General features: G+C 38.4%; 2 protein-coding genes across 2 annotated transcripts; one reads left to right on the forward strand and one right to left on the reverse strand.

Moving 5' to 3' along the window:
- Nucleotides 1-172: 172 nt before the first annotated feature.
- LOC108666424 lies at nucleotides 173-4206 on the reverse strand. The gene is made up of 3 exons (XM_018153299.2): nucleotides 4118-4206; nucleotides 2714-2884; nucleotides 173-1558 (listed from the first exon to the last, which is right to left on the reverse strand). Exons 1-3 carry the CDS (start codon nucleotides 4204-4206, stop codon nucleotides 457-459), a joined length of 1362 nt encoding a protein of 453 aa, XP_018008788.1. The 3' UTR covers nucleotides 173-456.
- A 13846-nt stretch (nucleotides 4207-18052) lies between these two features.
- LOC108666439 lies at nucleotides 18053-26787 on the forward strand. Its single transcript, XM_018153316.2, has 7 exons — nucleotides 18053-18095; nucleotides 19450-19630; nucleotides 20791-20967; nucleotides 22134-22232; nucleotides 22692-22815; nucleotides 23606-23727; nucleotides 24296-26787. The coding sequence occupies exons 2-7, from the start codon at nucleotides 19505-19507 to the stop codon at nucleotides 24389-24391; spliced, it is 744 nt and encodes a 247-aa protein (XP_018008805.1). The 5' UTR covers nucleotides 18053-18095; nucleotides 19450-19504; the 3' UTR covers nucleotides 24392-26787.
- The last annotated feature ends 674 nt before the right edge of the window (nucleotides 26788-27461 follow it).

Consider the following 27461-nt stretch of genomic DNA (forward strand, 5'->3'; position numbering starts at 1 on the left):
TGGTATTATTTGCGTTACCCGACAATGATTTCCATTAGTTGTGCTGATGTGAAACAGTGAACTCTTACTTGCCTTGTCTCCGCCGAACGCTCCTGAATTGAATTCAGTGTACAAATAAACTATTGATTCAATAATGTACGATTGAATTGCTGAAAAGAACACCACTTTGGGGGTACATTCGAAGAATATAATAGGAAAGAGTCAATTATTTTGTAACCATAATGTGCAGAAACAAACTCTTACAATGTTATATTCTGTACTCTCCATTCGCTTAAAAAATTTTCGTAGAAATGTCTAACGAATTTTTTAGACGATGATATAGAGCATAATAATACAGTCTGGAAGCACAAATTTGATTGTCATTGAAGCTGTATCGTCTTACAGAATTCTTACTTGGCAGAATCATTCCATGGAAAATCACTAAATACAATAAGTTTATATAATTTCCCTTAATCCTCATATTTGATTGTCTCGAGCATTAGAAGTCAGGATAACACTGCACTCGTTGTCGCTGGAGATAACGAAGGAGTTGAGCGTCTTTAAAGGTTCAAACGAACTCCGTGTACAGATCCTCGGCATTTTTGGTGTTGATGGACCACTACAATTTCTGGCTATACTTTTGTAACCTGGCTTGTTTAACTGGACAGCCGTTGCGCTGCTCAATCCTTTTGCAAGGTTCGTGCCTACAAAGGTGGAACACGTACAGCGATTAGAACTGACAAGTGTTAAAGGATGAGTTAACTCAGTGTAAGGTCGAAGATGCGAAGTTTCTCCTGCCGGTCTCTGGCAATATTTCTCACTGTAAACCCTCGAGCAGCCATTGCCTGCGTGGCATGTTCCGTTTACATCTTTCGGCGGGCATGTATTTGGATAGAATTTGAGTTCCTCTTCCTCGCTGAATGTTATAAACTCCCCAATGCTTTTTTCACTGTTATGGACTGGAGATTTTTGAGTAGTTGATTTAATGCTCAACTCGGATGCAATGGGCATTTTGTACAGAATCTTGAACGATTGGAAATTGGAACTTCTATTACCGAGGTTATTTAGATTAATATTTTTTGCTATATGGAAAGATCTCTCCTTTTTTCCGGTTTGGTGTTCATTCGTTAGATCTCCATTTAAGCTGTCAATGTGGACGCTTTTGCCCGAGTTTTGGTCAACTTGATTTGATGCCTTAATGACCTCGCTATTTATCACATTATTCTGTAGATGTTCCTTCATTTCATACGACGTGAAATTGTTACCCTCTGGCCTGTTATTTTGACCTACCTCTGCATAACAATTGTTAACGATATCTTCACGTGGGAAATATGGACGGTTTCTACAATCACTACTTCGGCACAGACTTATTTGGCGTCCAGAATATTGGTCGGAATTGCACTCTGTGTAATTTGGGGGCTCGGCATCATAATAGGTCTTTTCCACCCACGACGAATGTGACATCATGCGCGGCAGCGAACTGCGATGACGTTCCTCATCAAAGGACTCTTCACAAGCGGGATCTGGACAAAGCTTCTCCAACTCGTCTTCGTTCCGCATGTATTCTTCCCAGCCAATTCTGCATAATGAATGAGAACTTTGAATTAAATTCAAACATGAATTTTTTATTATTATTAAGTGCGGTGAAAATTAATTTAGTATCATTTTCCAGTTTTAATGACACAGTTCATCTTGCCTTTCGGTGCGAGACCGCTAAAGAGCTGAAGCGCTAGTAAACATGTGGCCACTAAACTAAATAACTTATTGAACGCACTTCTTTTACAGGAATCATAGAACAGCGCAACACTAGAACTATTTCTAGCTAATTGACTTCGCACCCAATCATCGTCGAGATGACTGGTGGAAGCTTCAAAAATTTAACAGAGTTTATCTCATGGATTTGCGTCGCGACATCCATATAGTAAATCTTAATCCAATAGTGATAGTTCAATTAAATGTGTTTTTTGTGCTTTGAAGCCAAGGAAAGGAAACTCGCTCATGTTCGGTAACTGAAAACGCTGGCTTGACAGAAAATTGCGAAATAACCCGCCAGTCGGAAAATTGCACCGTCTTGTTTCATCAAGATTATGCGGAATTAGTCCAAAAACATTCTCGTCTTGGTCTGGAAAAAGGGTGATAGCGGTACATCCAAAACCAAGAATGCGATCTTTGATTATTACACTGAATATGAACGGTGGATTCAGTTACAGGTAAAAATTACCAACACTCCAAAATTACCAGCTTGTTTTCAAAAGGAGTGCTAAAGTCACTACACTTCTTTCTTTAAAATAAGCAAAATAATTCACACCCCTAAATTTGGGATTTGATATCCTATTAAATTTTAGAATTTACTAAAATGCGATTAATTCTAGTTCAGAAGCAATCTACGATACGGCGAACCCATGCACTAAATCCAGCTGCGGTGGTGCAGTGGTGAGAGACTCCGTCTCTCGCACCCAGCTCTCGGATTCGAGTCCCACTGAGGACAAGTTCTTGCGAGAAGCTCAGCTCATGGTCAACTCAGCCATTCATCCAACTCTGGTTGATAAATGAGTACCTGGCTTGTCCAGGGTGTTTTGTAATACAATAAAATGGTTCTGGCGGGTCAACGAGCCAATGATGGTCGTGGAACTACCAGCGGCATGAAAGTGCCCGGAAAAACTGACCTATCACCCCCTCCCTTACCTAGTCGCCACTACCAGGATGGGCAATTACAACAACTAAATGCACTTACCTCAAGCAATAAATGACGCTCGTCAAGACAAGCACCGTACCCAAGACGACGAATGTGAACGCGACAGCCAAGGGTGGCGTGTGTAGTTTGTGGCGGCCGTTAACAGGGTTACGTGTGATGACACAGAGCAGCACGGAGCCCACAGTGATGAACGCCACTCCTCCTGCGAACCTGAGGGCAAAACGCATTCATTCCATGGATCCTGCCTTATAAAATTTTCAGGCTATGCTATGGAAAAATATATGTTTAGACCTGAAATGCCTAGCGCCATATCGAACCCGGCTGAAGTCGAGTAGCTATTTCAAACTATCGTCTGTCATGAACTGAACAGGTCAAATGACACGCTATTAGATCTTCTGCGGACAAGGCACGAAAAGGAAAAGAATCGGCGACAGGCCACTTCAGCGCCGAGATCAATATGATGTGTTATGTTAATTGATTTTTTTCAAGAGTGTTTCATTATTTTCAAAGCTATAGCTCAGCGTTATCTGCTAGTTATTTTTACCCTTCCATAGAATTAGTTCGGCGTTGTCTGTTGGGAACTCCACCCAGACAGGCATGAGATTCTCTCATGCACTATCAGCTAACCCAATCTAGCCGCCCTAGGATTTGTGCACCACTGCCTGAAAGCTACTTGTTGATTTTTTCGTTTTTCGAATATTTAGACGCGCAGCGTGGAATTAATATCCGTAAATTCTGAAGCAATTTTCTTATTTTCGGCAGTGCTTCCGACATTACAGGCACATGTATTCAGAAAGTCTCCCTTTGCAAGATATGAAAGTGTAGTTATTCGGGTTGTATATATTAAAAAAAACCCTGCCATCATCGAGATATGACATCGCAGTTATTCGAGTCAGCAATATTGAACTCCTGAGCTCGCTAAAAAAAATACACAAAGGGATACACGCAAAAAAAGATCCATGCTTTTGGCCATACCGAAGTCCTGTTCAGCATTAATTATAAGGAGAAATATATTGCAAGCATTCGGCATGAAAACGCTTATTGTCAGGCCTTGTGTTTCATCAATCACTACTCGAGCGCTGACGCTGTGAACGGTAGCTTTATGCTGCCTCGACTTGAGTCGCGATGTGACGCAATACATTCCACTCACTGATGAGTAAACTTGAATTTCCTCGAATTTTATTCAATTTTTAACTGCAATGATCCTTTTTTCAACTGAATGGTAAAAGACTAAATACTTCGATAAGGTTGTTTGCGAGATAAAAGGTTTATAATAACTATATAAATGCGGACACATACTGTACGTACTCTATGGTTATATCCTGGAATAATAATCAATATTTGTATGCTTTATATTGATTTAAATTATATGTCAGAATTTAGATAAAGGTTGATGCGAGACGAGGGAGCATAAGATTAATTTTTAGCACTTAAGTTACTCACGTGAAAAGTGGGCAGTAGCCATTACACCGGCACCGGGGAGGCGCGTTCCAGAGGCCGCGGTAGCGATGATTGTACGTCTTACCAGCCATCCTGCAACCGACCAAAACGTAAGCATGGCAGTGGCCTACACGACAGGCAATAAAAGCGATGCCCTCATTGTGACAGGTAGAGGATGTATCATCCTGGGCGCGAAACCTAATATTCCACGGAGGCTGTGCAAGAAAATATCCCCACGCAAGAAGAATGAGACGCTTCGGCTCCCTTGATGAGAAAAACAATATCTGAAAATTCGATAGCTGAGGAAATATATTACCAGGTTACTGGCATAACAAACGGTAGACTATCGTTTCGAGCTGCAACATCAGGAATTTAAAAAAATAGGTCCATTCTGTTAGACACATGAGGAAGCAATGTTGCATAGTAACAGTGAAGAAAAACTATACCACATTAGGTGACTGGTAGGAAGCGTATTATTCAGTCTGTATAATAATTACGACTATTTACATTGTCATTACAACTATTACGAGTCGCAAACGATGTAATCACAGAGTCTTTCGGATAAATTGTTTGTTTTTTGTTCAAATTCGTCGTTAGGATTAGAATTTGACGCTCAGCATTTCTGCACGAAATTTGAGGCATTAAATGAAATTTTACGAAGCTAGTAGGTTTGATGACGAGGACTGGAAATTAATGAGTATTTTTTCTCGTGGGTTTCGAGTCTCACTCCGGTCGCTCGCATTATTTTGATGATCCTGACTAATGATTCACCAAATGGAAAAAAATGCACGACCGAAAGATCAGATTGGATCGCATGGAACATAAAAGATCTTCAATAAGGTCTTCAGGGTGGCCCAGTGGTTAAAGTTCAGAGTACCAAGATTGGCGCAGAGAGGCGCGGGTTCAATCCCAGCTCTGTGCGCCAGTTTCTGGTCAGAATCGGCAAGGAGGCCGGGCGGTTAAGCACAGCAGAATTGTAGCAGTGAGTTGCGAGTTCGAGACCGCAAAATGCTGTGAATGTTCTGCGAGCGATGTTAAGAATCGGCGACAGGCCCACGGCCTAATAACGCTGAAACTGCTATTATTATTATTATTATATAATAATCAATGCAAGCTCAAGCACGGGTTTCAGTAAACGCAGATATGCCATAGGTCAGTGGATGCGTGCGTGTAAGAACTTATGTAGTAAATAAAAGATCAGGTGGTGAGGACTGGGCGGTGGTCATGTACGCAAGCAATGCGCGATCGATGCTTGCAACCGAGTTCGACATGGATTATTCAGTCTTCGTACTATATTGGCAGCCAAAGTTCGTGTATTCGAACGAATCACGACAACGACAGAGTATAATGTCCGCACTACAAGGTCCGCATTAAAAGTTCCGCATTAAAAGGTCCGAATTAAACGGTCCGAATTAGGACAGAATTAAAAATTCCGCATTAAAAGGTCCGAATTAGAAGGTCCGAATTAAAAGTTCCGCATTACAAGGTCCATATTAAAAGTTTCGCATTAAAAGGTCCGAATTAAAAGTTCCGCATGAAAACGATCGCATTAAAAGGTCCGCAGTACAAAGTCATGATTACGAAGTGAAAATTACGAAATAAAAATGCTAAGGTCCCAATTACGAGGCGACCTGAAGTACTCTAACAGGCATATATTGTGCACGTCAATTCAAGTCCGCTTATAAGTTTCAGGAACAAATTATTTTGTGAAAATGTTGCATATGATTAATGTAGAGACGAAAACGAGATACTCAACAACTCGGAAAAAGTCTCACGCTCCTAGTGGCAAAGGTTACAACATTACATTTTCGTTGCAACATTACATTTTCTTTATATATAATTTCCATTACAAAATTGTATTTTCATCACAACATTATATTTCCATTATATAACTTTATTTCCATTACAAAATTGTATTTCCACTCCATCATTTCATTTCTAGCACAGCATTATATTTCCATTATATAACTTTATTTCCATTACAAAACTGTATTTCCACTCCATCATTTGATTTCTGGCACAGTATTTGATTTCCATTCATGTAGGTTGCCTGAAAGCATCAGTGAATTTTCACGATAAACAAATGATTCTGCACACACAACATTGGCTTACATTTTCCCTCTGTCCCAGCTTGATTGGATTTGGGACAATTTTTCTATCGAATGAATTCGATTAATGGATTTGGTCTCATGATGTACTTTGACGTTGCAGCACATACTGAAATTTAATTTCATGAATAGCGTGCCTCGACATGATTAAATATACTTAAGTCCTCCATGAAATCTAATTCTTGTTGAAATTCATTTAAATTTTCACCATTTGCATCTCAAGAAGACCATTCAGTACGCCAAACAGGAGCTCGTAGCACAACCTATGCCCCGAATTGAAGTTCCATGCTACGAACAAATATTTTTGTAGCAAATAAGGCGTTGACATTTGACCGTACGTACCCTGAATTGACACCGGAGGCTTGCAACTAGCCCCCAAGGAAATGAGATATAAATGACATTAAAATCTCCACGAAAAACCTGTAGTTTCATAAAGACGTAATTGGTTAATCGCCGGAAGCTCACAGCCGACGTGTCAGTTGAGATTAACTCTGGGATATTGAGGCTAGAGCGCGTGATGTGGCCTCATGAAGTACACCACAGGGCCTCCTGAGGCGCACGTCGAGAATTGTTTCAATTAAAAGCCTACTCCTGAGTACAGAGCGCTGTAAGCTTCACGAAAGATGTTTGGATTTGGTGCTCAGCCTAAAGACTTTCAAATGAGGACCCGGGGCTAAATAATAATATAATTATTTTAGGTTTAAGTTTATTAAATTTTAATAATTAAAATAAAAATAATAATTTTAATAAAAATAAAATAATAATAATAATAATTTTTAATGTAATAATTTAATAATTATTAAATAGCTTAGTGTTTTCTTAAGAGATTAAAAGATCGAATCTCAGCACATTTTCTTTATGGGAATATGCATTAGTTAAATTTACACAGCACTGGTTTTTTCGCTCCTGTCGGTGTTCTCTATCAAATTAATTATAGCAAAAGCGTTAAATTGTGAAATCTTTAATTGAAATGAAGCAGAAATAAACTAAATTAAGTTTACGACTGTTGGCTATTGGCATTTTTCCCCATTACATCTTTACAGCGCATTAATTTTAAACAGTTTATTCTATCGTAATATCTCATAACAATCGAATCGTGAGAGCTAGGAATGATCGGGAATATGCCGAATATTCATGTATATAATAGCATGCAACATATGGATATTTTCAGTTTTTGTCTGACGATTTTCAAGGGAATTTTTTGGCAATAATTAAAGCTCTTCTTCATTGAACCATTATTTTTCAATGTATTCCAATTTAGTGACGTGAAAATGAGAAGCCTCTTCAGAAAAAAACATCCGAAATTTCTACAATGTACTGATTTTTTCTCACCAATCGAATTTTAATAACGATCCATGGATTTTTGCGGCAGCGCTGACGATAATTCAAAACCATGCATGGATGCAACCGAAACATTTTGTCTGAGTAGTTCTCATTGTTTCATTGTTACTTGATATATTGAGGCTGATATATATATTGATATATTAATATATTAATATAATATATATTAATATATTGTGGTCCATTTTCTTCAGTGAGTGGTGAGGTTGGTTGCCATTTCCTGCGGTCTCGTATTTCTATGCTACCGCAAATTTCATACCGAGCAGTGAAGAATATCAATATATTAATATATAATATATTAATATAATGATATATTGAGGATAATCAACATTTGTTCGTAAAGCCTTCGGTAGAATAAGCATAAAATTTTTCACTGCGATTCAAAAGACATAGAAGTATTTACAATTTTCATTTAATGTAAGAAAATGAATGTTTCATTGAACCTTAATAATTCATGCTAGCACGCATGTTCCACGCGTGGTGGCGAAGGGAACGTCTTTTCCTCCGACACCTCCGAGCAAAATTTCCCTTCGATTACGTTCTTCAGGGATGGGCTGAGGGGCGCTCGCTTCCTGAGGAAACAAGGCAAGTTTAGTTCCCTTAATCAGCAAAAAAAGTTCGCCGGAGGCAGGGAAGGCATGGATGGATCTCCCATCTTGTTCAATTCCAGAGCCGTCGACACTGCCTGAGTCAGGTCCGGACACTTACGTTCCACTGAGGAAAAGCGCCGGTAGGTTTTATTATGCAATTATGGTAGCATAAATTCTTTGTCCACACATCCAATAACATTCGTCAATGCTATTCAGGTCTATATCCCAACAGGCAGTAAACCAAATATTTATCGAACGCAGTCGATTATCAAAACATGAGAACCATCAATATTTTGGTTTAAAAATCAAAATATTTTTGCTAAATTATTCCATCGACGAGACTTCTCAAGAAACGAATACAAGAACCAATTCTGCAATTTTAATAGGAAATATAGATATTTAATCTAGTGCGTTTCCCAGCTCCTCGACACAGCCGCCGAGAAGCAGGAGGCGAGCGAGGGCTGCGGCACCGGAAAGATGCGGCGTAGAAGACGAGAATAAAATCCTCTTGAAGAAGCAAGGGGAAGCTCTTCTGTGGCTTCCGAAAGTGGCAAGTCCCTTGCAGCTTCGGGCGATCTTTTGTGATTTGTGTGCACTTTTAGGCATGTGTATTTTTCATGAGCGGTTATTAGCGTTCCGTATTCACTTTAGTTGCAACATTGTTTGTTAGTTCACAATGACATTAGTTGCAACTTTGTTAGTTCATGAGAAGCAGGAATTATGAAAGGCTATTGACCTAGCATTCAGTTAGCGTTTTTTTCTTTGTTTCTACAATAGCGGTATTCATCTTTCAAGGAGCGCCTTTCGTGTTATAAATACGAGTAGTGCTCTCATCGCTTGGAATTTCCTTGTTTTTCAATATTTCTAGGTTCTTATTTACTTACATTCTCCTGAATAAGCTAGGCTGCCTCAATCAAAGCCTTTCTGCACTCCACGTTTATTCGCTGTGAGCCGTCCGTTTCTACAGGGCCGAGAGCTACCGACAATCGACCTTTGTGTTGCAGAAAGCCACGAGAATAGACCTAGCACTTACTTGATTGTAAGAGGAACAAAAATCATCCGGTGTAAAAAAAAACGTTCTATATTTTATGGGCTAAAATCTGTAATTTTAACATTGTTGAGTGGAGAAAAATAGAGGTAAATATTCGTGAAAAAAATGTAAAAGGTTTTGTGTCACACCCGGAAGACCTTGCTATGGAAACTAGCGTATTATATACTCTATCGAATAACTTACAATTGAAGTATATTCGTTTGAAGAGAAGATCCTAAAACTTTTATCTTTCACTTCAAAGCTCACGCGCAAATCAGAAGCAAAATTAGATATCGGCCATTCTGATCAAAGTGCTCGGGAATAAAAATATGATGAACGAAACAGAAATATTTCTAACTCATTTCTCGACAACACTAGAAGATATTTTTTACACTTTAACATTGAACTTCTATCGATTCATCAATGCAAGATGTGCGTTTTGAATTCAAATCTCCAAATCATGTCATGTCTAGAGCACTAAGCTACTTCTTACAGCGCATAATGTCCACTTAATTAAGCTAATCCTTCCCTCCATGAGTTCCATTCTTGGTCGTGTACATGCGGTGCACGAGTACGAAGCTCCGAACTCAGCGTGGGTTCGATGAGGATCAGAAAAACGTACCTGAGCTTTAATTTGAGCTCTCAACACCTAATTCCCCTGCTAATGACGAGACCAGCTGTGGTCCTTGATCGTCTCACCACTGAGAGCAGCTGTCGTTTTTCACAACCCTGATACGAAATGGAGCAGCAGTAATCCAGTGATTCATGTTTGAGTGCCATACGCAAAGCAGTTCGTTCATACAGACCATGCGAGAACTTCTGCTGCCATCCATTGACTCGGAAAGTTTGCTCTAAACTTGGGCGATCTGATGCATGGGGCATCATAGTTGTTCCTTATGGTTTATTGATCCACTGTATCGTCAACACAGACAAGTTTTCTTGAAAAACATGGTTAAGCATACAGACTAACACAGATATGAGTGAGACGATGGTCAACGGAAACCTTTAATTCTGTACAATAATCTGCACATCTGGAATTCCAATGACATGAAATTTTCCTTCCATGAAAACAGAAAACGAAATTTCACTATTTTGACATATTTCTTTTGAAACCATAAAACCATGAAAAGTGAATGGACGATTTCTAAGTAACTTGAAATAAAATTAAGATTAAACTATGAACGAAATTTTACTTAAGGCGCTGTATTGTTCTCATAAATTCCAGAGACGCTCTTGAGTCTTGTTCTGAAGGCTCCTCAAGGACCTGGAGGGCGGCGTGCTGAGCGGGAGCACTTCACGCAGACCTCGGGCGTCGGCTATAGATTTATTAATATTATTAATATTATTAATAATATTAATTAAATATTAATAATGATATATATTAAAATAATATTAATATTATTTTTCCTGAGATAAATGGGGACAAGTCGCTCGTTCTTATTCATAATTAAAAAAAATGCATCATCCGATTCGTTATCGTTTTGAAAAGGTAGATGAAAATTATTATTTTACATAAATAAGAGTGACATGAGGAATCATCAGGCAATTTTTTAATCATCGAGAAGAATCACGAACCGAAGTAAACTTCAGTCTTCAATAAACTCCAAAGATTTTATGAACGCGGCATCTTGGCATTTTTTATTTGGTAACATCGTTTGGAATTTTCAATTCATTTCAATGTTTCTTATTAATGTTGTCTATTTAATTCCAAAATGTGCGATTTTTCACATAATTTTAAGATAACCGCGATGTTTCTAACATTCAGCCGAGAAACTCTAATGCTCCAAATTACCATTCATATGCAATTTCTACTTATAACTAAATTAAGTTATTGCTCGTTCTCAACAAAAGACTTGCTCAATATAACTATAAAAATATTAATAAATATTACGCTAATAACTATTTTGTTCTCCTGGCTTAGTCCGCCCTTGACACTGCGTGTATCGGGGACAACGGCTTGCGTGATAAAATGAAACGAGTTTACGTTTGTCGGCACTCTGGCTGAATATTGTCGGCAGTTTCCATTAGCGTTTACTTATATAGAATTGCATCAGGACGTTGCATTTGTTCTATACATTGGTCGTTTACTCTTGAAACAACTTGCAAAATTGTTCAAGGTTGTCGCTTCAGGGCTGCGATTTATGTTTTTGCTTAACACAATCAATTTGCTTGTACACTCGTTTGAATAACAATGTATAACAATTTGAATAACAACAAGAATTTAAACTAAGCATAATTCATATTTTGAAGATAATTTAGATTTTGTAACTTATATAAAATTTGGGAATGATTCCGCAGATGATTACACATTCTACTATTCCCAAATTAATTAGTGGTCAGTACAGCAGAAGAATATTACCTGTCATTTTATCAGTGTCAGGAAGATCAATGGTTTAGACCTTAAAGTGTCAAGAACTTTAATGCATAAACCTCCAATAGGGCGGAAAACTGAGCCTTGAGGGACTTGAAATAAATTACAAGTGATGGCATTTTCGTGGAGACTGGAACGGGCTCTCGATTTATTGCACGAGTTTCCAGTCATAAAGTATCGGTCGCTAAATTTTAAAGTTTGCGAAGAACAAAAAATGTGCGTGATGAACGAACCGTGTCGATAGCGTCCCAGATTCTATGTCGATACGAAGAATCATTGGATTTTACTTCAGCTATATAACCAAGAATATTTAAAATTATTCCAGCGCTCTACGAATATATACTACTTCAATACCGCTTCCAAAAATTCATTATGTATATTCAAAATTCAAGTTCAAATTATATATGCTTCAATACTGCTTCCAAAATTCACTATTATTTTTCTTATGACGAGACACTCACACGACAACTTTAATCCAAAAGAGCTGGGGTTCGATTAACCGATTTGACACGCCACGTTTCCCAGCGTCATTTAAGTCGGACCAGGACTACTACGTTTGGAGTTTACGGTGCAATCCTTGCGTGTAGTGGCCCCTTCGCAGAGGTCATATCATTAAAGCCGGCAGTCTGAACGGTTCCGTGACTTACCTTAGCAAGAACATAATTGCTGACGACAAATCAAAACTAAGTTTCGAGTATACCTTAAATAGAGTAACTCCAGTCACTTTGTTGGAAAATGTGCATGTGGTGGTGGTTAGATGCAGTTTTATGTTCGGATATCCAAAGACTGTTCACGTATTTTGTACCGTTTAAAATAAGTTACATTTTCCATGGGTTTCTCCGAGTAAAAGGGTACACAGAAAGTACTAATTTGATATCTCCCTAATCGAGAATTCGAAACAATTATTTAAACACTACTACAAAAGCTAGTAACAGTTTTTACAGCATTAGCATTATTATAATTAGTAGCAATCTCATTGACCGAAGGTCTTCCTAATTGCGTCTAAGTCCCCAGAAAACACATTCTCTCGCAAATTCCCCCTTCTTTCACTGCCATGCATGAATAATTCTCATTGGAAATCCAATCGGATGAATGGAACCAGAATCCGTCATCATTTTTTCATTAATGACTCCAACGCTTCTTTCTATGTCATTTTCATTTGACTTTGAAGCAAAAAATTAATTATAACGAACAAAAAAAACCTCCATCCAAATATCAGCTCATTCAAATAACCCCTTTCGTCGGCAGCGCATTAGTCCTGATGAAGCCTTTCTTTCAGTCTTTCCATCAATCGCATTAGCGTCGCACCGGCGTTTCGTGCTGACCTAATGAGGTATAGAAGAGAAGCGCGTTAAATGATCGTTCCGATCATCGCCGTGTCTCCTAAATTTCAGTAACTCAGTTGATGGGATTTCCATGGGATAAATCCTTGATCGTCTCCACCACAAAATTAGCGTCATAGCAATTACGTGACGCGCGTGCATGCACTTTCTAGGAACCTGGAATTTCCCGAGATTTTAAAAATTCTGAAATTGAGTGTAGCTTTGATGTTAGATGAGCTCTCTTTTCTGTTCGTTGCAGATGGATTGCATGATATGCCTAGCTCGCCAGGAAAAAACGCATTCATTGTTCTTCCGGGTGATACGCGTTCATGGAAATCATGATCATGGTTGCGGTTAATTTAGTTACGGTGAACTAAACTTTGCGAGCGATCGAGGCTAGTGCTTTAATTTTGTTGCAGTCTGACCTCCTGTCCTGCGAAAGTTTCCCCCTCACTAAATATGTAAGAATTAAATAGTAATCTAACCAGACTCCGATCGGATGACTCCGGCTGAGTCACAGGAAAATTTTTTAGTCACGGTTCAGGACTACCATTTTTAACTGGCAATTATTGCATCAAGATGATTTTCGTGAGACCCAAAGTTCAGGATTCGGACGAAAACACTATTTTTGTTGAAATGCCGCGTTTCTGGATTAGCGGCTTTGATACAAAATACCAAATAAATCTATTTTTATAACTGCAAAATCTAGTTGAAAAAAGGAAAAGTATTGAATAAAATTTTTTTCTCGAGGAAGCTTGCAGTCTTGCACTTACTGACGCAGTTCTGTAGACAGGGAATGCGAGTAAAGCTCTAAAAATGCAAACAAATTCAAGTGAAAATGATTGCTTCGCCTAATTGCTCTGTCGGTAATAAAATAATAAAATTCATCGATAATAATATCAATCCGAAAATTTGTTACAAAATGTTGTTTTAGGCTCGTTCATCATAAACTTGAACAATTTTAGAACTGATGGTCTTGTTCCATATTCTGAGGCATAAAAACAAATTCAGAGGAACACGTCATTTCGCTTATCTCATGAATATTCTGTTTTGCAGACCTCCAGCCCCGGTCGAAGGAAGCGCTCGCATGAAGAATTGCTTTTAAATCCAAGGCGATCTCATGACTTTGATGTGCTTTTGAACGAAGAACATTCCACGCAATCAATGTCGGGACTCGTTTCATATATTTTTTGGGGGGAATTCCAGCCGCTTCTCTCCTTCACCCAGCGCCACATTAATTGGACCGTTTGACTAATTAATTACGGTGAGTGCTCTGTGCGAGCCCGGAGCAGTAATTTGTTAGGGCAGATCTCCACCGTAACAGTTATTGTTCTCCAGCTTTTAGGTTGCTTTTTATGTACAAGGAATAGCAGGACTGCGTGTAGCTCATGCCGCGCTCTCTGCCTTTGCTTGCTTCCCGTTTCGCTGCGGACGGTTGCTGGGCTCGGGTTGGTTATGAGGAATAATTTCAATATAGAGTATATCTATCAAATGAATAAATTCAAGTTCTTTGTTGCAAACTACTTAATTTAAATTTTTTAATTATATAAGTTTAAATTTCTATTTAATTTTTTTTTCACTTTTCGAATTTTTAATTTAAAACAAACCGGATATTTATAACATAAGAACTATCAAGCGAGTGGTAAAGTTATTGTTTTCCCCCTCACCAAAAAAAAGGAAAGGTTGCGACTGCCATTCCACTCTAAGAAATTTCCCGAGCTCGGCTAAATGAATTTATGCTGCAGATCTTTTGCAGATTCGATTTCTGTGATGTGGATTAAAAAGAACACGTAGCACCGGTCGTCGACAGCGCTCGACGTGCAAATTAGATTTGTCGGTCGCGGTCTTGAAAATGAAGTTGATTGCTGGTCCAACACCTTGGTTCGGTGGTCGAAGATAAGCTTTGTAAACGTGGAAATTAAGTAAGTTTCAACCTTGTACTAGCAGATGTATAGCAATTACTACAAATTCGAAAATGGGCTCAACAGCTCTTTGCCATCTTGTACGTTTACCAGAACTGAAATTTCGCAACTTCGTTTAATTTGAATAAAATAAATCGTGGAAATCAATATAGACCAACAGGAGAATCTAACTTTATCGACTGTCAAAATCAAGGCTTTTAATTGTCAACGGCAAAATTTACAATTTTAGTGACGTCATTTGTTTAACTTTAATAACACAGGCAGTAAAAGACAATGGAGTCAAATGAGCCTAGGGTTCTCGTTTTATTGCAATGAGTTTTATTGAAAAAGCAGTCAACCTCGCGTAATTTTCTCCGAATTCACACGCAACAGTCGCCATGCCTGTCCCAGGACGATGCACAAGATGCTTCTTTACATCGTATCTCGTTTTCTTGCTGCACCAACATCCTTTAAAGGTGAGCACCGAGTCTTTCTTTGCAGGATTTCTTAAAAAAAAAACTTTTATCCGAAGGAATCACCTGCAGCTTGGCCGAGTTATTTGTATGTCAGTAGGAGCCCCAGTGGGCCGCAACCGCAGTCCCTATACATCCTAACCTAATAAATTAGATTATTTGTTGAGTCTAGACGAAAAAGATCGATGCACAAATTCTGGTTGCATTCCTGGCAGGCTAAGCAAATGCTTGATAATCTGTAGATATTGAAAATAAATCATTTTACATTAAAATCACAAGCATGAATAATATTTTCTTTCGATGTGAGTTATAACTCGTGAAGCACGAATGATCATATTGCAGTAATCATCATTGTTATTTAAACATGCAGAACCACTTCGTCTGCATCACCATTACAAAAGTCCGTACGTATCCCAACTCCCTGCTAATCTAGCAGGCTTACTGAAAAATCTGCGGAGCAACTACTCACAATTAGAGATTAAGCCTGGCCCATGTTACCTAGCCTGTCCCTTGCTTTGCATGTCAGGACAAAAATATTCAAGAAAAACATCAAAGAGCCTCGCGTAACACAGGCTGGACGCGATCTGCCCCGCGGGGCGCAGCGAGGCGCGCAGAAAACGTGAGGCCGATGCAGCGGTAACTAGGATACTGGAAAATCAGGCCCGTAAAGATCAAAGTCTTGCAGACCAAGCGAAAGATTTGTTCCGGAAAAATTACGACAAATGTTTTGCTTTGTTGGTTGGAACGATGTATGCTCAGTATAGGTAATATTAAGATGAGCGAATTAGTTAAAAAATTTGGACGGATCTCGGAGCGACCGAGTTAAGATCACCTATATTGGATCAGTGAGTTGTTGGTTCGACATCCTCAGGTAGCTGTTAAATCTTTATGATTGCTAGAATAGGCGTCAGGATAAAAATAACCTTATTTTCTATGCCAACACAATACTATATTAAATATATGTTTATATAATTGGTTTCAATAGGCAGAAAATGCTGCCATTAAATCTTCGTGATTTATGAATGTTTGAGTGTTGAATGTATGCAGTGGAACCTTTCAGGGTTTCTTATGACGGAAAATTTTGCCACAACTATAAAAACCAAACTATTTACATGGCACAAAACGTGGTCACAGTTTTGAATAGTTGTGAACTTCAGTCGTTGCTGTATAATCTTATCCTGTCGTGGCTATGCCGATAGCATTGCAGTATTGTTCATTTGTAGCCTTAAAATATAGTCTAGTCGAGGCCATCCAAAGCTACCACATAAAATGTACAACTGTGGCCTTATAACAATTTTATTCTGACGATGCACAAAGTTTTGTCTGCTGCCACCGACACAAGACACCACAATGGTTGACTTTTATTAATTTTATGTAAAAATGCTGTAGTATTAAACGGTTTAGAAACAAGCCGCCACAAACAAGGTTAAGACCTAACCGCTTACCTGTGGTGATGCGCTCAGGTGTCCTCGAATAATCCGCTTACAAATTCCTAGTGCTGAGATACTTTTGAATAAAATTCAACGATGATTTGAAAAGACTTTCGGCAAGCATCCAGTAATGATCGGTTCAAGTACTGTTCCCGGAAGTACTCGCAAATATTGATATAAAAATGCACGTATGCGTAACCGCTAGAATATCTCCCTGGAACTTGGCGGCGGGACAGAGGAGTTACACCCTCCATACACGACGTCCGAGACATGACTGGGCAGGTCACACGAATTTGCTGAAATCAGCACTCCCTTTATGAGGGCGGCGCGCTTTTTTCCCCCGGATTTGCTATTCATGAAAATTATTTTTAGGCGTACAATTTACTGAGGGCGACTCTGCAGGATATTCTTATACGAACATGTCCATAAGAATAGAAGAACTGATAAAATTCATTATGCCCATCAAATATTTGTTGAGGAAAAAGAGTAATATAAAAGAGTAAAAACTATGCCATCATAGTTTTATTAGAATATATGAAAAATTTTCAGGTTTTTATGACAAAACATGAATTTTGAATATTAAAATCATCCTATTCACAAACTGAAAAGCGTTCAATAAATTTGTTCATGATTTTTCTATTAATAATTCATGATACTTTTTAAAAACAAGCGTCCATTTTGAAGCAAATTTTAATATATGATATCCCAGCCTAAGTCATTACCCCCGACGGCAATAACCGCGAGTTTCGTCAGGGTAAAAACGCCTATAAAGTACTGTCAAGCCTTTTATTTGGCAGTTATTATGATTCCAAAGAAAGGTTTCCAAAAAATAAAGTTTTCGTGAACGTCCAAAGCGTACGTAAGCCAATATTTTTCACGATCAATAGACTTGATCTCTTGTAATTTACACGCCTAACGACTGGACTGAATTGTTCATTCTAGTGTGGCTACAATTTAGTCAAGAAAAACAATCAGGATAGTTCTTTTAAAAAGAGCCATTAGAATTTATGCATAGAAGAAACTTTCTCTTAATTTTAGCCGGCAGTACGATTGAATTTTTAAATTACATAAAAATTTGTTACAAGTTTCGAGACATCACGACAAACGGAAGTGTGCTATTTGGTTATTACTTTTTGATGGTTCAAAAAGTAATAACGCCAGGCTTGGACTAGTAAAAGTAGACCTAGACAACGTCCTTATACCAATAACGTAGGAGACACGTAAGGTGTGGAGACACGATGTAAAGATAGGCACGTCCCAGATAAAGGACGATGATAAGGTTATCTCTACTATCGTTAACATTTGTCACAACGATAACAATGTCAGCTCTGAGTGATACCGTACGTACACAGAGACAGCGTCGCAGTTGCGGCTAGCATTGCGAGTGAGAAGCTGTGTTCGACTGGCATATCGTGGTACGACTTGTGTTTCAAATCAAATTTTGAAATCACACAGTTACTTTTTGTTAAAAATCACAATTTTACTTCGTTGGATCCTGTATTCAGTAACAAAGAAAGTTGTTGTTAACACGTAAATGTTGCACCGTTCAACTCTGGTTTTATTTTTGCCCCATTTTCTTGTACCGTTTAAAGCAGGTTTATTGTACCTTATTTGTTGATGTAAATGATGTAGTGATGTACCATTCAAAACAGATTTTGTTTCACACCGTATTTGTTGCCGTAAATTGTGTATACCATTCACCACAGGTTTTGTTGTGCAATACAGACTATAAACTTTCTACATGCTAAAATCATGGCTGATATTTTGTACACGGTCGAAAGTCGTATCTTCAATGTGAAATAATTCCGATCCGATGCTCTTTTTGGCTCAATTCGGGAATTTATTGTCCAGTAAATTAACACTCAGTAAAATATCTGTTGCATCAGTTGTGGAAAATGATGGAGCAAGATTATCTACGTTCGGAAAAATGTTATGTTGATTCAAGTATTCAAACTGCATGAGCAAATCATGTGTAACTTGATTGTCCGGTGGGGAACCATGCCTTGAATTGATGCTAATCCCTCTGCACGTCTGAATTAGGAGTTTATAATTGCGAAGGGCTGATTAAATAAGGATTTCTTTGCCATAAATTTATTAGTGCTGCGAAACACGCGCATTTTTTCTAGCGCCAGCAGGCTCTATTAACGCTGTTCTAATAAGAAAGCCAATAAGAACATTGGCCCTTACGGCTGCAGGGAGAGCAGGCTGTGCACCACATGTCTCTGCAGTGGCCGGATGCTGTGCTGTGCTGCCTGATAGTGGGACAGCTGTGCTGTTGTGACCACAGCACGCTTCCGTGCAGTGGCGTCGATGCGTTGCAAGGGCTTTAGCTATAGTATTTACCATAGAAAAATACACAGTCCCACTTTCAAATCAGAGATATCAATTAAAAAAAAAGATTGTTTATAGAATATCTAGTTACGTTCTGAACGTATTAGGGTCACAAATCTACTACGAACAACTCATATGTTTAACTAATCCTTCTTCCTGCAGTTTATATTATACTGATTTTTTATTTTCCTTTCTTTTCTTGTTTGAATTTGTGTTCAGTGGTATTCCCAAAAACGGTTAACCGCAATTTTTACACCATCACCAAATCAATGCAAGAAATTAGTTATTTGTGGAAATGAAGTTTGGTATACTTGATGCATCATGCATCATACGGTTTATTTATGCATAATGCTTCACTCTTCTTCACTACCTCTATTGTGTAAATCATTAGCAGTGCAAATACTTGTTATCTACATTAATTAGTGACTTTATTTGCAGATGAAAAACACGACGAAGTGTTGACGTAAATTCTAATACATCAGCTGGCAGTGACATGGCTCAGCCAGTGCAGCCCTCAGGAGCCGACGCTCCTTCCGTCAGAGGAAGACCAGCTCGTCCCCTGACTGCAGATGTTGCTTTCTTGAAGAGTTTCACGAGTGCGCTGTTTATCACTCAGATTGTGAGTTGCGTATCATGTTCTTTAAGCAGCCTGGACCTCTAGGATATAACAGGGTGGCCCAGTGGTTACAGTTCAGAGTACCAGGATTGGCGCAGAGAGGCGCGGGTTCGATCCCAGCTCTGTGCGCCAGTTTCTGGTCAGAATCGGCAAGGAGGCCGGGCGGTTAAGCACAGCAGAATTGTAGCAGTGAGTTGTGAGTTCGAGACCGCAAAATGCTGTGAATGTTCTGCGATGTTAAGAATCGGCGACAGGCCTATGGCCTATTAAACGCTGAAACCGCTATTATTAACATCTATTACTAAAGTTACTTTTTTTACATGTCCCTTTCCAGCTGTGATTGGTTGAGATGTCATTCTTACCAGACTGATTGGTTGATAGGACCATTATGTCATCCTATCCAGACTGTGATTGGTTATGGGATCATGATGTCATCTTATCCAGACTGTGATTGACAATTTAATGGCCTTTCAAATGGTCATTTAAAACCCCTCTAGAATTCCATCATAAATAACGTGAAGTGTATGACGTAAGATTCCAGAGATACGCTCAAATTATGTTAGAATATTTAATAAGTTACACTTCAACTATTTTATGATTGTTCAAACATAACATACAAACCATTGTACACATAACGTTGCCTGAAAACCCGCACGTAATTTCATCTGGTGGTCGTGATCGATGTTACTAATCTTTTATGAAGTTCTAGCAGGGAAGCCAGACAATATCGCAACATGATATGTAAGTATCCTGGATACACGCCCTAATAGCCCCTATATATTTACGGTACCAGGCTTCAAACATAAATACCATAACGCACACAAACTTTGACAATTGTTTAGAAGATTAACGTTTATTACAACACTGCTCTTTAACTTCATTTGTTGTTGTTTGTTTGTTTGTCTGTCTGCAACAAGTCTAATAATCGGTAATTGACACACTTCTACCTGTCCAATCAATCTGAAATTTTGCACACTTGCGTGAAGTTGGTGACAATGCATGGATCAATTGACAGAATAAAAAATGTTAAAAATATATTTTTAAAATATTTAAAAATAAAATAAGAAATGCATGGTATATGTGTAACATCGGAGAAACTGGCCTCTCTAGAAGTGTTGTCTTCAAAAATTAATTTTTAAACGCATATTATTTTCTGTTGTGAGGTCTGCAGTTTGATGGCACTGATCCTCTCGTGCTCATGGCGTGGTCGCTACGTCGCGGGCCACGTTATCTTCATCGTCGGTGACCTCTTCGTGCTGCTCGGCAGCTCGGCCGTCTTCGCGGCACGGCTTCTGAAACTCGACGACCATTTGCTCAGAAACTTCATGTGGCCCATCGTCGTGAGTGGAAAATGCTGCAAAAAGCCATTTTAAATATAAAGATATGTTCAGAACTTATATTACCATTAATTCACTTCCGTCAAAGTCCTGCTCAGATATCACTTGCTTTGTAAAATTTTCAAGGAGCGTAACCCGGCATTGCCAGGAAAGATAACCCCGAAGAATTAGGCATCCTGCTTATTATAACGCGTCACCCTTAATTATTTCCCAACGTAGGCTGTATCAATTAAATAATAGCTTATATTTTGTGTGTGGGAATAATAAGTAATTGAAAAACAGAGAGGGGAGGATTTTAAGAAAAAGTTATATTCTAAAATTGTTTTGTTAGATTTGGGTCTGAATGTCGTTTCCTAATCACCATTAGGTGATTTTGAATTTTTTTGTGGGGATTTAGTTTATAGAGATTCTCCCTTCTCAATGACAACAAATTTGAAGTTGTTAGTGGTACCATGCAGGGTGGATGTCAGGAAATAATATTTTGCAGACGTGTTTTGCTAATTGCAATCATTTACCGTGCGATCATAAATAGTAAAGAGTTCTTAGCTCCATCAGCCAATCATTGAGAAGCTAAGCGCAATAATCAGACTAAAAGTCAGCCACCACGTGTACTTAGGTCGCTACGTGTACTTAATTAGGCCACTACGAGTACTTCGGTCGCTACGTGCACTTAGGTCGCTACGTGTACTTAGGCCGATACTTGTACTAAGGTCGCTACGTGTGCTTAGGTCGCTACGTGTGCTTAGGCCGCTACGTGTAATTAGGTCGCTACGTATACCAAAGTATTTTGATAGTACGGCCACTGATCGTCGGAGCTACCTAAAAATTTATTGGCAATCCTCAGTATTTATTGGCAAACCAGCGATATCTCCACAAAACTGATAATGTGATGGAATAACTGTGCTAAATTAAATATTTTTATTTTAATTAAAAACCCTCTGTTGTTTCAGTGTTTAACGAATAAAAATGAAAGCCATGGCAGCAAGGCAGCGTTACGACTCCTTCCATTTGCGCGGAAGCGCAAGAAAATTACCCTGAAAGCGTCTAAAATGTAGTAAGAATAGCACCTCAATTTCTTGACGGTTCTTAAATGAATTTTAATGTAAACGGAGGCTTATTAAAAAATTTAATCAGTTGTGGTGGCATATTTATTTGTTTTATGCCTTCAGTTCGCATGCTACAGCGGCCCTGCCGCCCTCGTGATGGTTATCATCAGTTGTATTATGGTCGGCGTATCGTCGACAGCGTCTGCACTCAAGGCTGCGGCTGTGAGTGAATAACTGAGAAATTTCTTTTCAATTGTAAAGAAGTCGGCGCCTAATTGCACTAAATTGTTCTTTAAGACATGATGTTTTTTGCGATAATTTAATTGTAAAGAAGTCGACGCCTGATTGAATTAAATTGTTCTTTAAAATATGTTTTTTTTTGTGATCCGCGATGGTGAAATGACTTATTTCCAATTCATGCTCAAGAGTTTTTCCTCAAATCACTTCAGATTAGATAAAATTTATTCACAATAATTTAGTATAGAATTTTGGTGTCGTTAGGAACTTGTATATTTAAATTTATATTCTTAGCTCAGATAATTAGTGACAAAATTAATTTTTAGTTTTGAAATTTTCTGGACATTTAAACCTCTGTTGCTCCATTTTTCCTTATCAACAATGTATATACATGGATTTCACGAATGCAGTTAATTTTCTCAATTTGCTTTCATTTCATGTTAGGTTTTTGGGTTCTTCACGTGGACAGCGTTGTTACTGTGCTTTGTTCTGCACGTGAAGCCGCTGTGGGATGAGAAGATGCAACCTCGGGAGCGACATGCATCTCAAGATGATGCTCAGTCAAATGGTCAGTTAAATGCTGCTCAGTCAAATGGTCAGTCAGGATGCTGCTCAGTCAAAGGGTCAGTCAGGATGCTGCTCAGTCAAATGGTCAGTTAAATGCTGCTCAGTCAAATGGTCAGTTGGAATGTTGCTCAGTCAAATGGTCAGTTAAATGCTGCTCAGTCAAATGGTCAGTTGGGATGCTGCTCAGTCAAATAGTCTGTTTTATTGGATGGTCAGACATATAATAATGACTTTGATATTATTGACGCTGCCTTAATTCCGTGCTCACGGAAAGCAGCGAGTTGTTCGGGGGCAGAAAATAGAGAGCCGGAAGTTGTATTTCAGTTGAAGGAATTAATGAATGTTTTATTGCAAATAAAAATGTCTTGCGAATGATATTCCTCTAACTTATTAGAAAACGAGGGTGAACAGCAAGCGCGAAATGATGAGTATGTAGCTTGAGCTAACATTGCGCTAATATTTCAACTGGCTATCAAATACTTTTCATGAATTTATGATAATATCATTATATAGTAAGCTGGGTTCAATAATATCAAAGGAAGAATCAATCCATGTCTCGAAACCAGCCTGAGTAGTTGACTTGAGATCATGACTATCCTGACCGTAATACATAATTCAAAATATCAACAAGTATTTTGTGAATAATGATATTGGCATGGGTAGTTGACTCGCGATCATGACCATCCTGGCCGTAATATATAATTTAAAATAGCAGTCAGTATTTTGTGTATACCGTTGCTGACATATAATGATATAAGTCGTCGTGATTCTCAACACTAATCAATTTCCAGACGACAGCGAACCGTCCGACGACTGGTCCAATGACGAGGACAACAGCGCTCAACCCACAACTCCGAGCGTAACCCTGACGCGGGCCATCGCTAGACCCTCGTCTCTATACGCCTCTTCCCCGGTGACGTTTGCGTGTATCTCAGAGAAATTTGCAAGACCAAATTCTAATTAGCCAGACTTTGTCCAAATTTTGATGCAATTTTCCTCCTATCTAATCACTCTAATCCCTTTCCCTTATCTATTCCCCTTATCTCTTATCCCCTTCTGATACAATTTTCCCGTTTTCCAACTTAGCTTAGCCAAAGTATAAGGACGTATCACTGCTACGTTCGCTCTCTGACTGTGTTTTGGGTAATAAAGTGTGTTATTATTTGTACAATATGACTCAATATTTTCTTTGAGTATGCGCATGTTCCGCTAGACGATTCTGTTATGCCAGTTCATGATGCTGTTTTTGTGGACGCAATATATATATACATATACAGTATAAGGGTGCTGACAAGAAATGATGATTGATGTGCTAAAAATGTTACAGCTTCGAAACGGTAATGAATTCAAATTTTCGGGCACGTTCCGATGATAAATAAATAAATATATACTAAAAATAGCTCATATTTCCACTAGAACTCTGAATTAGTTTTCATGTGAATATTTTTCGAATTATAACTTAATGTTCGTCTGTCCAACAGCCAGCGATCACTGAGACGTTCCATGTCTCAACGCCGCAGCTCGTCTACGCTCTACCTAAGAACTCTGTCTACGCGCCTACCACGCATCCCGTCTGATGTGTCTACCCGTCTACAACGCATCCCGCCTAATGTGTCTACCCGTCTACCACGCATCCCGTCTGATGTGTCTACCCGTCTACCACGCATACCGTCTAATGTGTCTACCCGTCTACCACGCATACCGTCTAATGTGTCTACCCGTCTACCACGCATACCGTCTAATGTGTCTACCCGTCTACCACGCATCCAGTCTGATGTGTCTACCCGTCTACCACGCATCCCGTCTGATGTGTCTACCCGTCTACAACGCACCCAGTCTAATTAATCTACCCGTCTACCTCTCATCCCGTCTAATATGTGTCTACCCGTCTACCAAGCATGCCGTCTAATGTATCTACGATCCTACCACGCATCCCGTCTGAAGTGTCTACCCGTTCACCATGCATCCCATATAATGAGTCTACCCGTCTACCACGCATCCCGTCTGATGTGTCTACCCGTCTACCATGCATCCCGCCTGAAGTGTCTACCCGTCCACCATGCATCCCATATAATGAGTCTACCCGTCTACCACGCATCCCGTCTGATGTGTCTACCCGTCTACCACACGTCCCGCCCAATGTGTCTACCCGTCTACCACGCATCCCGTCTGATGAGTCTGCCCGTCTACCGTGCCTCCCGTCTAATTAATCTACCTGCCTACCACGCATCCCGTCTAATGAGTCTACCCGTCTACCACACATCCCGTCTAATGAGTCTAACCGTCTACCACAAATCCCGTCTAATGTGTCTACCCGTCTACCACGCAACCCGTCTAATAAAGTGCGCGTATCAAAAGAATCGTTTTGACATCCAATAATTTATTTGTTTATATATACGATAAGTTTTAAAAACGAATCAAAAGACTCCCTTTACCCAGTTCATCTGCGCACTCGAATTAAAAATAGTTAAACTTTCTAGCGTAAGCGAATTAAAAACCTTTATCATTTTTGGCGCTTACAAATTCAAGACATCTATGAATTTTGCTACATATAAATATAAAAAAAATTGTTTTGAAGGAAACTGATTTCGGCAGATTCCGGCCTTCTTCTAAACAATTGTTTAGACACAACTGTACACTTTTTTCTTCTAAACAATTTCAAACAATTGTTTTGAATGAACTGTAAAATAAACATATTTTGAGAAGCATGCCGTTTTTTTACGATCAATTCAAAGTTCTCTCCATGTATAATTACTCATTAATTAATATGATTTGTACGCCTCAATTTTATTCATTAAAAAGAATATTCATAATTGTAATGTTTCAACGCTGATGATGGCAAATGTTTTCAACTGATTGTCTCTAGTTTGATATTAGTGTAATCGTGGTTGACATTCTCAACATTAAACTAATTCGAAATTGACATTTCTTGACCTGAAAAATTTAAAAAACGCAGAAACGTTCATCTAATCTCCAATTAAAATCGATTGGGACATCATTGACATTGAATTATTGAAAATTTTATTTTTTTAGCCGCTTCCATAATTAACAATTAAATGGATTTTTTAGGCAGGGCATACTGCCAAATGATCTAATTTCAGCATGTATAGTTGATGTTATTTACAGAAACAGGTATAACGCACCGTATTTATTTGGATATATTACCAATTAATCGTTATCAATAAATATTGATAAAAGATGTAAAACTAGCATCACTGAGAGGTTTTATCCCCTATCTAAACTTATAATAGCAGGATAATAAATGTTGACATAGACTGGTAACTCAATTGAGTGGAAAAATACAGTAAGAGGAAACGATGGTAAATAAATAAAACAAAAATTCAATAATGTTTGGTCTGACATTGTTCATTGTACAATTTCACGATACAATATTTGTTTATTTGTGCTGGTTGATGAAGATGAAGTAATACTGATGTTTGCTTGCAGTTTTTCGTTTCACAAAAAAAAAGAATATAAGAAGGGCACGTGAGTCAATAGATAAATATGAATCACGGTGACTGATTGGATGTGTTTTTGATGTTTTTAAACGTTTTAAAGTTTATGAAGACTGTGTTAATTGTGTTACCAGTACATTTAATATTATTTTTAAGGTGAATAATATTTCTCATTCATATCAGTGTTATAATATTACTTTATCAACAATTTTTCACTGTATATGATCCGTGAACGTGTAACATTTAATTTAAACTTGTGCGGTGCTTGTGGTGCGATCGTCGATTTGTTAATCAAACGACTGCGACAGTTCTACTTCACCTAGGTTTTCTTTCATCCCATTTACTTCATGAAGTTTATAATTTCATTCAAAATTACTTCATAGCGTACACACAATTCGTTTAAATAAGATCTTAGTTTGTTTATTTAAAATTAATGATTTTAAATATTGAAATAAAGTCACAATGTAAGCTTCCTAGGAAAGTTCCACCACTGAAATAAAACAATAATTCTTCACAAAGATTTTATTTCTGTACAAATATTATGTTTCCTCCTCAAAATATACAGGAATGTTCGTAATTTCGTCAATCTCGTAGAATGGTAGCATAACATAAACCAAATGACTGAACTTCTGGGGCCATACTTTCAAAACTCGCTAAGTGAACGTAAGTACTTACGCTCTATTTTCTTGTCTATGACTAAGTGAACGTAAGTACTTACGCTCTATTTTCTTGTCTATGATTGGTGGATTTTGCTTGAAAGGCCGTCAATGATTGGCTGATGAACTTACGGTCTCTTGACTTTTATTGAAAGGTTAAGAGCAGATTTGATGCTGTCGTACCCATAATAAAGGTAAGTCATAATAACAGAGGTTTGATGCCGTCTTAACATAAAGATGCACAGAGATTTGATGCTGTCGTACCCATTATAAAGGTACGACATAATAACAGAGGTTTAATGCTGTCTTAACATAAAGTTGTACAGAGGTTTGATGCTGTCGTACCCATAATAAAGGTACGACATAATAACAGAGGTTTGATGCTGTCTTAACATAAAGATGTACAGAGGTTTGATGCTGTCGAAAATGATTCTCACTGAATACTGATTAATCGTTTGATTTAATACTAAGCAATTGAGATGCTGTGTGAAAATGCATGATGATAGGTCTTGGTTTGACTAAGATAATCCGAACTC

The sequence above is a fragment of the Hyalella azteca genome, unplaced genomic scaffold (assembly GCF_000764305.2).
Source record: "Hyalella azteca isolate HAZT.00-mixed unplaced genomic scaffold, Hazt_2.0.2 contig16599, whole genome shotgun sequence".
In the NCBI taxonomy this organism is placed as follows: domain Eukaryota; kingdom Metazoa; phylum Arthropoda; class Malacostraca; order Amphipoda; family Hyalellidae; genus Hyalella; species Hyalella azteca.